The sequence below is a fragment of the Lupinus angustifolius genome, unplaced genomic scaffold (genome assembly GCF_001865875.1).
Source record: "Lupinus angustifolius cultivar Tanjil unplaced genomic scaffold, LupAngTanjil_v1.0 Scaffold_230, whole genome shotgun sequence".
NCBI lineage: Eukaryota > Viridiplantae > Streptophyta > Magnoliopsida > Fabales > Fabaceae > Lupinus > Lupinus angustifolius.
In genome coordinates this window covers 845,061-857,949 of record NW_017727100.1, presented here as the reverse complement: position 1 = coordinate 857,949, position 12,889 = coordinate 845,061, and the positions used below count along the sequence as shown (strand labels likewise).

The 12,889-nt window shown below is 31.8% G+C and overlaps 1 protein-coding gene across 1 annotated transcript; it reads right to left on the bottom strand.

Annotated features, from left to right (window-relative positions):
- Positions 1-4,281: 4,281 nt before the first annotated feature.
- On the bottom strand, positions 4,282-5,907 carry LOC109340692 (hydroquinone glucosyltransferase-like). Its single transcript, XM_019578410.1, has one exon. It carries the CDS (start codon positions 5,874-5,876, stop codon positions 4,464-4,466), a length of 1,413 nt encoding a protein of 470 aa, XP_019433955.1. The 5' UTR covers positions 5,877-5,907; the 3' UTR covers positions 4,282-4,463.
- Positions 5,908-12,889: the final 6,982 nt, after the last annotated feature.

The following is a 12,889-nucleotide window of genomic DNA, read 5'->3' as shown; positions in this document are numbered from 1 at the left end:
TTGTGATATTTGTATAGGGTTTATAGCTTGTTCTTAATTGTAATATTTGAGCTATTTTGGGCTTCACATTAGTCTGTTTTTGTTGTATTTTTGTAAGAAGGAAAGTCGTCTCTTGGTGTCGTACCACCAACGAGATACAGAGAGTCTTCACCAAGACTTGGAGGTCTTGAGTTTAGAACATACTCTTGGCTGGGGCTTGATCGTAGGAAAGGTTTTCCTAGGTGATAAGTGTGGTCAAACTAAGGTAGAGGTTCTGGGAATTCAAGAAAGTAGCGTTCAAGGTCTTGTAATTGGAAGTGTGTATGTAATATACATTGGCTTCAATTTTAGTAAAGAAAATCTCCCAAGATCGGAAGGGGAGGACTGGATGTAGTTTTGCAGTGGACAGCAAAACGAACCAATATAAAAACCTTGTTGCAGATTGTTTCTTACCCTTATCTCTTTACTGTTTTAAGTTGTTTCTAATTGCCTATTTTAGCTGATAATTTGAATATAGTAACTCTGCCTTATAAAGATCATTTATGTTCAAATATATATGTTGTATCATTTCTGTATAATTTGTGATTGACTGTGCAATCGAGTCATTCAGCAATTGTTTGTTAAGTGTTATTTAATCGATTAAGGCATCCTTTAATCGATTAACTGGCTGATTTTCCAGAATAGGTCTTTGGTGCGAATAGCGGTATTTGGGAACCGCGACACCTATTCAACCCCTTCTAGGTGTATTTTATCACTAATACCTAACACTTATTTGCCAATTGGGTCAATGGGTTATGGGAGATTGGGAATGGAAACTGAGTTGGAGGCGAAAACCTTTTTGAATGGGAAAAACTATTTTTTACATAATTTAAATCCTTAATCAGTAATCAGTCTTGCAGGTACCAATCCTAAGGTCAAGACCATTGGAGTTGGATATTTGATATGACAGGCCGCCAGGCCGGTACACAACCAAATTAGCATATCAAACTATATATCAACAATCTGATTGCGGAGATGAAGATAGGCACTTGTTCGAGATGCTATGGAGTTCAAGGGGCCCCTTGAAGATGTCATCATTGGATGGGAAAATCATGTTAGAAAGACTTCGTTGTAAATGGAATCTTGCTAAATGAGGAGTTATAATCTATGGAGATCTGAATTGCTCTTGGTGTTACAACTACCAAGAAAATGTCAACCATCTATTTTTCTCCTGCAGTTTTGCCTACACAGTTTGGCAAAGAATTTACAATTGGTTGGGCTTTAAATTGGTTCTGCCATCCTCTAGAAAAACACATCTCCTACAACACTCTCCGCTTGTTAAAGGAAAGATATTGAGGAAATGGTTTTCAGTGATATGGATGATAGGAGTATGGTCTTTATGGACAATGAGGAATTCAATCATCTTTAACAAAAATACAGTTATCGTGGAGGATGTAATGGACAATATTAAACTGAAATTTTGCCTTTAGACTAAATCTAGAAGTGGTGCAAATTGCACGTCTTGGTTCAAATAGATTTTAAATCCAATGTCATGCATATTCTACTAATGCAGGTTGTTGGTTTGCCTACAGATCAAATGATTGGTTGGCTTTGACAGTCTCCCTATGGCTTTTGGCTGCTGGTCTTTAGTATATCGTTCCTTGGAAAATAAGATATGTTAAGTAGGAATGAGCTAGCACACATTACCACTAATATTGCAATAGTGTCATATTATTATGTATATTCCTACTTTTTTTGCTTTGTTGTAATTGTTTACTTTTGTTGTAGTAATTCTCTTGCTACAACTATTAAATGCATTTTACTTATCCAAAAAAAAAAAAGAGATTGTTGAATGATGATAGTCATAATAGTAATCATATTTGTTTGTTTGATATTATCCATACTAGTAAGTGGTGAATGTCATGTTGTTTGTGTAATTCTATAAAAAATTTATTTGAGGGATTTCATTTCAAAACATAGCAACAAAAAAGTATATTCATTTTTAATATTCAGAAAAGTTTTCTTAATTTTTTAAAGAATGATGTTGTAGTGTGTCTAAAAAAGATGAATATTTGAAGAGGATAAAATTTCAAAGGAATTAAGTTTGTTCTCAATGGACTATGTGATCAACTATATGATTATTACAGGACTACCAAAGATGTGTGGGGTGTAATGAAAAAATTATAATACTAAGGAGAAAGATACTAAAAGTATTAGCTACTACAGGGCTGGGATCCTCTCCAGTACTGGAGGGTCCAGTACTGAAATATGAGGCCTAGATTTAATTTTATTATTTATAATATTTTTTTGTTTAAAAATATTTTAAAATCTACACCATTCAAATTTTTTTAAAGCCATATGTCATAATCTTATGTGGTACTGGATCCTTCATTAATGGAGATGATCCATTTTCGCTACTAAGTTATTTATTAGACAATGAATGATTGGTCATTGGAGACAAATGTCCTAGAGTTATTCAACCTAATTTAGGGTGCCTCCTTACTTTCATAGAATAAAAATTATTTTAAAATTGGACACTAGTGATAACATAGTTGATACTTGTAGAAAGTGTGATAATAAAGTGTTGATCTTGGAAGTAGGGATGACAATGGGTTTGAATGGATTCAGATACTACATTACTCATTTTGTTGCTTCATTTTTTAACTCAAACCCCTATTGATACTCGTTAGGTCTGCTACTTGTGGGTCTTTGGGCACCCAGCGAATTCATAGATACCCACAAATTAAAAATATTAAAAATAATTGCATGTAATTTATGCAATTGTGTATTTGTTTCCTACAATCTTGTATATTTTTTATGCACTCTACAAGAGAAAAAATTATAAACTATAATCTCAAGTTTTGAACATAATTTAAATTCAGTGTTAAATACAACTCATTTTACTCAAACAAACATAGAAGAACAACTCCAACCTTAGGGAAAAAAATTATTTGGTAAAACCTCTTCAATCAATATAACATTACTTCATACATATGAATTGACAACCTAATATATTTTCTTAACGACATCACATCATATCATTACTTAGTAACATAACATCATTGTTTGACAACATATTAATCACATTTATGAATTAATATGATATTACAATTATGGATTAACAATATAACATTATAATTAATATTAACATGATATTACAGTTACGTTGATATATATATATATATATATATATATAAAGTATCTCCTTATATACCATGAGATAATTTATCTCCTTAAATTCACTTATTGTTTCACATATGTTTTATTTCTCTCCCCTCTAGAGGTTTTCACATTAAAATATATTATGAAAAGAAAATAAGACACGTTGTTAAAGCATTGTTGAGATAGTTAATTGTTAGATAGTTGGTTGTTAGTTTTTTTTCTTCTGGTTTTCAATATATAAATCATTATATCCTTTTCTAATTCAATCAATGAGAAAGATTATATAAAAGATTAGATTCTCATTCTTTATTTTTCTCCTTGTTTCTTGTTCATCTTTTCTTTCTCATTCATGCATGACTCTACCATTTTAACACATGTGTCAAATAATGAGTGAATTTAAGGAGATAATATATCTCTAGATATGAAGATACAATTTATTCTCTATATATATTTAGGATTGAATAACGGATGCGAGTATCAACGAGTTTAGGTACCTCATTATTCGGACTCAGGCTCATTTAACAGTGGGTCTCAATATCTATGGTCTCAGTTATTCCCGAGTCCAAAAAACACATACTAAGATCCGACCATTGTAGGTATTATCTATGGGTACCCTTATCATCCCTACCTGAAAGCATGTTGAACAGGATGACACATATGCTACACAAGGTTTCCATTCTTGTTCTCTTGGAATATTAAAAATGAAATTATTTCTTACTCTGTTACTTCTTTTACCAAAAAAGGATGTTAAAGTAATGCAAATAAAACTATTGAAAATTGAAAATCGAAAATCTTTTTAGAACAAAAGTAGTATATCTTACTAGACTTCTACTTCTTAGGTGCAAAGGTGCTTCACTTTCTTGATAAAGATGATAGATTGTCCTTTGGTTACTTATAGCATATTGAAAGTTTGGGGATATATTAACCCAAAAAATAGCAAGTTACCTTGAGAACCGAAATAGTCTAAGAAAACAGAAGAGAATTAGGAGAGGATGGGAGAGAATTAGGAGAGAAACACATAATAAAACATCCAAAACTACAATTCTGCACAATCAGACGAAATAATGAGTAATGACACCAATGAAAGGTTCAGAAATTCAACAAATAAAATCAACTTTTAACAAAAACAGATTGACTTGTGCCACTAATTCAATTTATTGGAAACATAAAGTCTAATAAATAAGCACTAGAAATGGCATATCACATTTTTTCCACATCCAACCACAATTTCTTCTCATGCTAACTTCTTATCTATTGCATCTTAATTTAAAAAGCAAATCTAATTATTGAATAGCGGATCACATCAAATGAGATCATGGCTTGATTATTATGTAATCAAATTATCATACTTTATGCCTCAGAAAATTTTCAATGTCAGTTATAAATTGAGAAAGTGCCCTTGTAGAGGACCCATCTTCCTTTAGTGCACTAAGAGCAACATATTTTAGCTCTTCAATTCTCTGGCTTATCCCATGTCCTTCTTCACCCAACATTAGTTCTTTTATCACCTCAGCAATTTCCTTCTTTTCAGCTATGTCATTGTCATTAAATTTAGGTCTTAGTGCCACTTTAAGGCCCTTAGTTAACAAAACTGCATTCATTCTCTGCTCAGCAAACAATGGCCAAGTTATCATTGGAACTCCTAGCACAATGCTCTCAAGTGTTGAATTCCAACCACAATGTGTTAGAAATCCACCAATTGATTTGTGACTCAAGATTTGAGTTTGTGGTGCCCAATTAGGAACAACCAATCCTTGTCCTTTTGTTCTTTCCAGGAACCCATCCGGTAAAAATTGTAAAGGGTCATCATTTGATGTACTTAGGTAAAGAGCATTTGCTGAAACATTAGGTGCTCTAAAAACCCATAAGAATTTTTGACCACTCGACTCCAACCCAAAAGCTAGCTCGTTAACTTGTTCCTCTGACAGAGTGCCTCCACTTCCGAACGACACATACAAAACCGACTTTGGTCTTTGGATCTCCAACCACTTCATACATTCTGCCTTGTTTAGTTCAATACTTGCCCCGGTTTGTATAACCGGTCCAACCAAATAAATCGGTTTTTTCCCAATTTTAACCAAGGTAGAAACCCTCTCACCCTCTATTTCAGAGAAGCTATTAACCAAGAAACCATGAGCAAGAGAGAACCTCTTACAACGTTCTAGAATCAACTCATAAGAAAGACTAGATCGATCTTGAAGATGCTCAGGAAGATCATTGCCATGGATTGGTAAACAACCTGGAATATGAATAGCTTCTTTGTAATCTTTGTATTCACATGAAACTTCCTCATGCAAAGTTGGCAAATGCAAGAACAGTGAAAGTGTCATAGCAGAAGGAGGGAAGTATATATATGATAACAAGTTAAACTCTTTTGCTATTTCTAGTGTTTCATTTGCAAAAGGGTCAGCAATAAGAGCAACTAAAGGGTTGTTACTTGAGCACAAAGATTGCAAAGCATGGTGAAAAGAGGGCAAAGATTGAGACACTGCATGACTGATTTGCAGTGATAAGGGAACACCTTTTGGTAGGTCTTGTTTGTTTATAGGAGGAAGAAAAATGTAGTCTATGTTTGGAGGAAGAGATTGAAGAAAAGTGATTGTGGCTTGAGGTGGTGAATCAATTGTGGTGAAGATACATGTGACATGAAAGTTGTGGTGAAAGTGGACAAGTCTTTTGCAGAATTCAACTATGGAAGCTTGATGGCTGAAGGCAGGGATTGAAACAACTGCTATATGAGTTATTTTGGTCTCCATTGAATATGTTTGATGGAATAGATAAATGAGGTTAATTATATAGGGAAGTTTTGAACTTTAGAAGATTAAATTTCACTTTTGTGAGGTCATCTAAATACTCCAAGTCGCCAACATTGACTCAAAATTTGGCTGCAACAGTAACTTAATTTATTGGGATGATTTAAGTCTCACATTTATTAGGATTTGAATGGAGCATAGAAGTTAATGTTATACCTTAACATCAATTATAAGTATTGCTTACTAGCATATCAATTTTGTTATTTTTATTTTCTAATAATATCTTAACTGCTTTTAATATTAAGGATGTAGGTATAAGTTGACCGAACTCTCTAATAAATTTTGTTGTTCCAACTTTTTATTTATTCTAACCACGTCCACAAACAATTAACACATCATCCTGGAGAAATTATGGTGTTATACTTTTATTAAGTTGATTCTTTACCTTAAGTTGATTCTTTACATTAATGGAGAGACAAATATACTCAAAATAAGGAGAAAAAATATAATATGATTTAACATTTTTATTTTTAAGATATAATATATAACATTTTTACCTCTATGTATAAATGTAAAAGTGATAATTTGCTTCTCCTTTAATGGAGAGGATCCCAACTCACTTTTATGTATCATTTATTGCTTTTTACTCGCTTGCTCCCTTTTAAAGCTTTGATTATCCCTCCTGTTTTTAATAGGATTATTAGTTATGTAATAATATCAAATGACGGTTATATACTAATTTTATGTTATTTTTTATAAATTAAAAATGCGACCATAACTTGTATAACTTAAATAAAAATGTATTTTGAATAAGAAAAAAATTATATAGACTGATATTATATAAGTTTTATACACTGTTATATTATCCATTATTTATGTTTTGTTCCCACTAATTCTTAAAAACAATACAAATAAATAATATAATAACGATGTATAATTTTTTAAGAAATTAAATCTATTTTTAAATGTATAAGATAAATCAGTGATATAAAAACAATGTCATGTTGGCCAGTTCAACCAGAAATTCGGTGAATCAGACTCCTAATCGATATGGTACAGATGTTGAATCGGTCAAGTATCAAAATTGGTGAAAATTGGTTAAAACTGGTGAACCGACTAGAATATGATTAAACCGACCGGTTTATACACATATTTTTTTTAAAAAAAAAAACTTAGAAAACGCATTACAAGGTGACATATCTTTTCAACCATTTTTCAACACTTCAAAGCACATGCTTCCAAGTACGTAGATTACATCTTTTAGTTCCTAAAATTGGTGTGTAATCACAGTGAGATTTATGTAATCTTTGAGTCAATTGTCTGAAGGTAGGATTTGGTGCAAAAATAGAACATCGATATGAGATAACTTTGACTCTTTGGTGCTAATATTAAAACTCTAAATTTATTTGTTTTTCAGAGTGGGTTGTAAACTTGTGTCATTTTTTTTATTTTGCATTTGTTAAGTGATACTTTTGGATTCATATATGTTTTGTAATTTATACTTTGAATTTGTTAAAGACTTGAAGTTGTTTGTTTATGTGAATTTCGAGTAAATTATGAATATGAATTATAAATTTGAGTATCTACCTATTTGAAATGTTTGGTTGTAAATTTATATATATATATATATATATATATATATATATATATTTAATTACTGAATTATCGATTGAACTACTATACGATTATACTAATACTCTGACCGGTTTAATAATGAGTAAAATTTTAACCAGAATGGTTACTTTATTTCGGTTGCTACATTTTTCAAGAAGATTGGGATGTGTCTCAAATTGAGCACAGTTCTCCTGTCCTTTCTCTTAATTCCCGTGAAGGACAGGGAAACCTCTTACAACAAAAGTGTAACGTGTTCCTCATCTCGTGCGTTAAATGACATTATTTTTATTGACGCTAAATAAATATTTATTTTAATCTTAAATGTTTTTTTATTTTCCCATCTCTAAAAAATTATGAAACTCAAAATTATCCCCTAAGATTTAAGATGTGGGTCACTAATTGTTTTTAGGTTTAAATTAGTTTTTATTAGGTTTTAGAAAATATGTTAAATTTACTAATTTGATTTATATTTGAAATTTTTAGAAACTGTTTTGAGTTTTGAAACTTTTGAGGATTAACCACGTAAAGTAAAAAATATGAAAAACTGAAATGAATATTTACTCTTTATTAAATACCTTAAATTTACTTAGACAACTTTTAAATACTTCTTGCAATTTTATATTAAATTTTTGTATGAAAATTTAAAAATATGAAAAGTTCGGATAAAGATTAATTAAATTGTGACATATTGCATGTAATTAGTTTGTACTACTTTATTTTAAAGTTCTTAACTTTATAAACCTAAGCTAGATGCTACTTTTTTCAATCACCACGCTAGAGAAGGTGTGAAATGTTTTAGATAAATTAAAAAGGAAATATCAGAGACTAAATGGTTATGTTGTAAAATAATGCAACTTATTAACAAGACATTGGTGCTCAACAAATTTCTTGACTTATTCAAAAAAGGATGACTTGTCATAATGACAAATCACAAATCGAAATTTATTGATGAATATAAACTTTATAAACAGGCTAATTTTCAATACTACTTTTTTGTGTGCAAGTTAAGATGTAACCTTAAATACATATTAGAAAAATTATTTTTAATACATAAATCCATGTGATTTGATATTAGTTAAATTCGTGCGCAGCAAGTAATTAAAATAACTTATTTTAATAGGTTATATCAATTAAACTAATGACATTCTTAAGCACCAGGCAAAGAACTTGTCACTGTTATAGAGTTCAATCATGGGTGAGTAGATGTTAAGTGCCAAAATTACATTAATCCATAAGGCTAATTTAATACTTTTCGACTCTAAATATTTAATTTATGTGATCATAATTAAGATTTTGATGATAAATTATACTAATCCTACTTTCTAAATTTCCAAAAAATAGCTCATTCGTTCTTAGCGCAAAATTGAGCTCAACGCAGGAGACGCTGCGCGTGAAAGCCACACCAAACGTGGAAGAAGCCAGGCGAAGGGTCTAATACGAAAGGAGGTGCGCTCAGCGTACCGTTGTTGCACTGAGCGCAGAATCCAAAACTCGGAATTATAAAAAGAAACCCAAGACAACTCGAAATATATACCGAGTCCTAAATTCAGTACTTAGGAAATGAAGTGAAAAGGTGCTGACAGATTCGTTGGGTGTCGCCTAAGCAAATTAAATGAGCTTGGAAAACTAAGCATTCACGCTCAGTGCATGCTCTACGTTGAGTGCATCCATTAAAATATTGTATTTCACATTGAGTGAATCATTGTGCTAAGTATGATCCTTGATTTCTGCACTATTGTGCTAAGCGCACCAACTCTCTCCTAGCTGACTATGAGACTCAGGATGGTTGGCCTAGGGACATGCCTATTTACCTAGGAGGGGATGGGTCTGATAACACTCCCAACATGGATGACATCTTTTGATGATTTCTTGTTTTGTTTTTGCTTCTATAATTTCCCTTATGTATTCCCCTTTTTGTATTTGAATTATGTAATTTCAATTATGATTAATGAAATGAGTATTCTAAAATTGTGTAATCTTATATCTTTTTAGTTTTGAATATTAGTTTGCTTTATTGGTCTATCTCCTAGCATAACTAAACATGAAAATGGGGAATAAATGTAAATGTTAAGTCTGGACCATTGTGGTTATACATGCTGATATGCTCAAGTGCTTGTTGTGAATAGTAAATATGTGTAACTATGCATGATTATGTTTGATACTAAGAAGGCATGAGATTGAGATCTGAGTGATTGTGAGTATACCCACTGTTTTATATGAACTTATAATGGATTAGCAATGTTGAATTTGTCTGATCTCTATATTTGCTAAGTGATTGTGACAGATGGATATGATCAATGCAGTTGTTTCTTTAAACCAACTCGGCCAAACACTAACATAATTACATGATTATCCCTGGTTAAGCCCCTTTCAGCCTTAATTGTTAATAGATTGAAACCTTATGCTAGAATAATCTATCTAACCTACTTCTAGTAGGATAAGAGAGCTAAGTGTTACAACTATGCTTTATGCTAAGTTGGGGAGAGGGAATCGGTATATGAAAGAAGAAATTGGAAATAATCTATCTACCCAAAAAAACAAAAAAAAGGAAATATACACAAGGAGTTAAAAATAAAAGGATGCATGGTGTAACAAGTGAAATGAAAACAAATAAAAGACTTGTAGTACAAGTAGAAATTGATGCATGTTAGAATTTGCTCTCTTAGCCTATTAGAACTTTTGTATCCTGAAAAACAATATTGCATGTAGCCCAGCCACACTACAACCAAATGAAAGACCTTAGTGATCCATGTTGAAACTATTACTACTAATTGTGGGAGATATATACCAAATTTGATTCTATATTATCTTCGTCTGTAAGTTGAGAGAATACATATACATGATTGAAACTATGATGCATTTCATAGTTGATGAACATTTTATTGTATGCATAAAATATATCAATGTCACAACTTGTTGCTTGTTTGAATTAGTTTCAAAATGCCTAAAGTGTTTAGAAACCATCATTTGGTTTATACTTCAGTAGTGTTTTGATAAGAAATTTGATAACACTTTGATAGAGCTAAATGTTAGATATTTTATGATGATTGATGAAATACCAATCCTACGATCTTGAATCTCATGATTCTTACACATAATATAAAGCAAGGATACAAAGTCATACCTAAATCCCTGAATCCATGTTCTCTGGTCTACTCCTATGATATACCTTTTGAGAGAGTTTTGGTATGATGACCTTCCTCAACGAAATCCTGAGTTCCTTTTGGGACCTTCGTTTTCTCTCTGATGAGGAGAGATGAAAACTATTTATGATTTGGTGTATTGGGGACCATAACCGTTCCTTACACTTTAACTTATAGGGTTCCCATTATCCCATATAGGTCAACTGTTTGGGTATCCATTCATTAAACCCATATTCTCATCAGTTTCAGAACTCTTATGGTTTGTCAATAATTAGATAACTTATTTTGTAACCCCAAAATAGATAGTCGATATAATTGTATTAAATATATTATGCCCATCTTAATTAGAAATTGTGAATTTCTAACAATCTCTCACTTGTGCTTCATAATTTTCCCGAAACAATTATATCACATATTCTTTAGGCGCACATTTGTATGCTATTTATATTTAGACTTCTCCTTAATACAATCTGGTTCATCTCATATATCAACTATGGAACCACCGCGACCTTCATCACATACAAACGTGACTCGGCCACGATGATCACCATACCAATATACTAAATGACATAGATCAAATATGGATGTCATGGAAATTTCATACAATGTGATCTTAAACATGTCTATTTCCAACTTGTCCTTCTTCATTCTTTAGTGAGATCAACCCAAAGTCCTTAATTGCAACACAATAGTTACAATACACAAGTTCAAAATAGAACAATAAACCATCAACTTTATTATGCATAAAACTATATATGACATCCAAAGTAAGTCATAAAATATATAGACTCCCAGTGTATTAAGGTATCCTAAGTAGCTACACTCATATGACAAATATGCTCATGAAAGTCTTTAGGTACCAAACCCTTAGTCATTGGATCAACTAGAATAAAATTTGTCCATATATGTTTTACGAAAATTTGTTTATTTTGAACATTTTCTTTAACAACCAGAAACTTGATGTCAATAAACTTTGACTTTGTAAAACTCCTATTATTGTTGGAGTAAATTCTTGGTGATGTCATAATAAATTCTTGGTGATCTTCTAATATCATCAACCACACATAAGTTAGTGACAAAATTTCCGCAACCATATGCTATGGTCTTATGTTTCAAAATAAACCATGAACTCCTCAACCATGGTTCAAGGAGCTATGAGCGTCTGTTTAACAAACTTCCAAGAGATAGCACCTTCAGCCAAGATAAACATATATCCAGAAGTGGAATGTATGTTGTCTAGACACCCAAAAATTGGAGTCAGAGTACCCAATAATCTCTAAATTCTCAGACATCCAAAAAGTGAGCATGTAATTCTTAGTTATCTTTAAGTAACGCATAACACGTTTGAATGCTTTTCAGTGATGCATTACAAGATTGCTCAAATATCTTTCCAAAAACTACCACGACAAATGCTATGTCGGGACGTATGCAAACTTGAGCATACATTAGACTTCCTACTGCAGATGCATAAGGAATCTTTTGCATATCGTATCTTTCAAGGTCACTTTTGGGGCACTGTTCGAGACTAAACTTGTCTCCCTTAGCTATAGGGGTATCCCCTGGTTTACCGTCTTTCATGCCAAATCTATCCAAGACTTTATCTATATATCTTTCTTGTGATAACCTTAGGATACCTTGAGAGCGATCTCTCTAAAAGTGTGCATGTCAAGAGGAACACTTTGGAAAGCTCTCATTATATGTCATGGTTTTGATGAGGACAACTTGTGCTTATAAGAGCTTGAAGATCACTAAAAAATCAACGTGCTTAAGTCTTTAATTGGTAATAGGCTTAGACTAGAATCTAGTTTAAGTTGAGTCAAGGCTTAGGTCACCTAATACATGTCTCATATGCATAAATCTTTTAAATCATTTCATCTTTGAGATATGTCATTCATAATATGTTCATGCATTACATAAATACATGTATATGTGCATTCTAGGCATAAACTAAGTGTTAAACATGTATGAACTAAGTGCATAACGTATTTGAGGTTTTGTATTTAATAATACACATGAAAAGTGTTGTTAATCGATTAATGAATACTTTAATCGATTAACCCAACTGCTTTGAAAAGTTGTTGCTACTGGTACACGTTGAAAAATTCTGTTAATCGATTAAGGCATATGTTAATCGATTAATCTAACTGTTTGAAAAGTTGTTGAAACTGAAAAGCTTGGAAAACAGAATCAGTTACGTTTTTGAACAACGTTAATCGATTAACCAAGGCTTTAATCGATTAACTGGGCTTCAGAACTGAT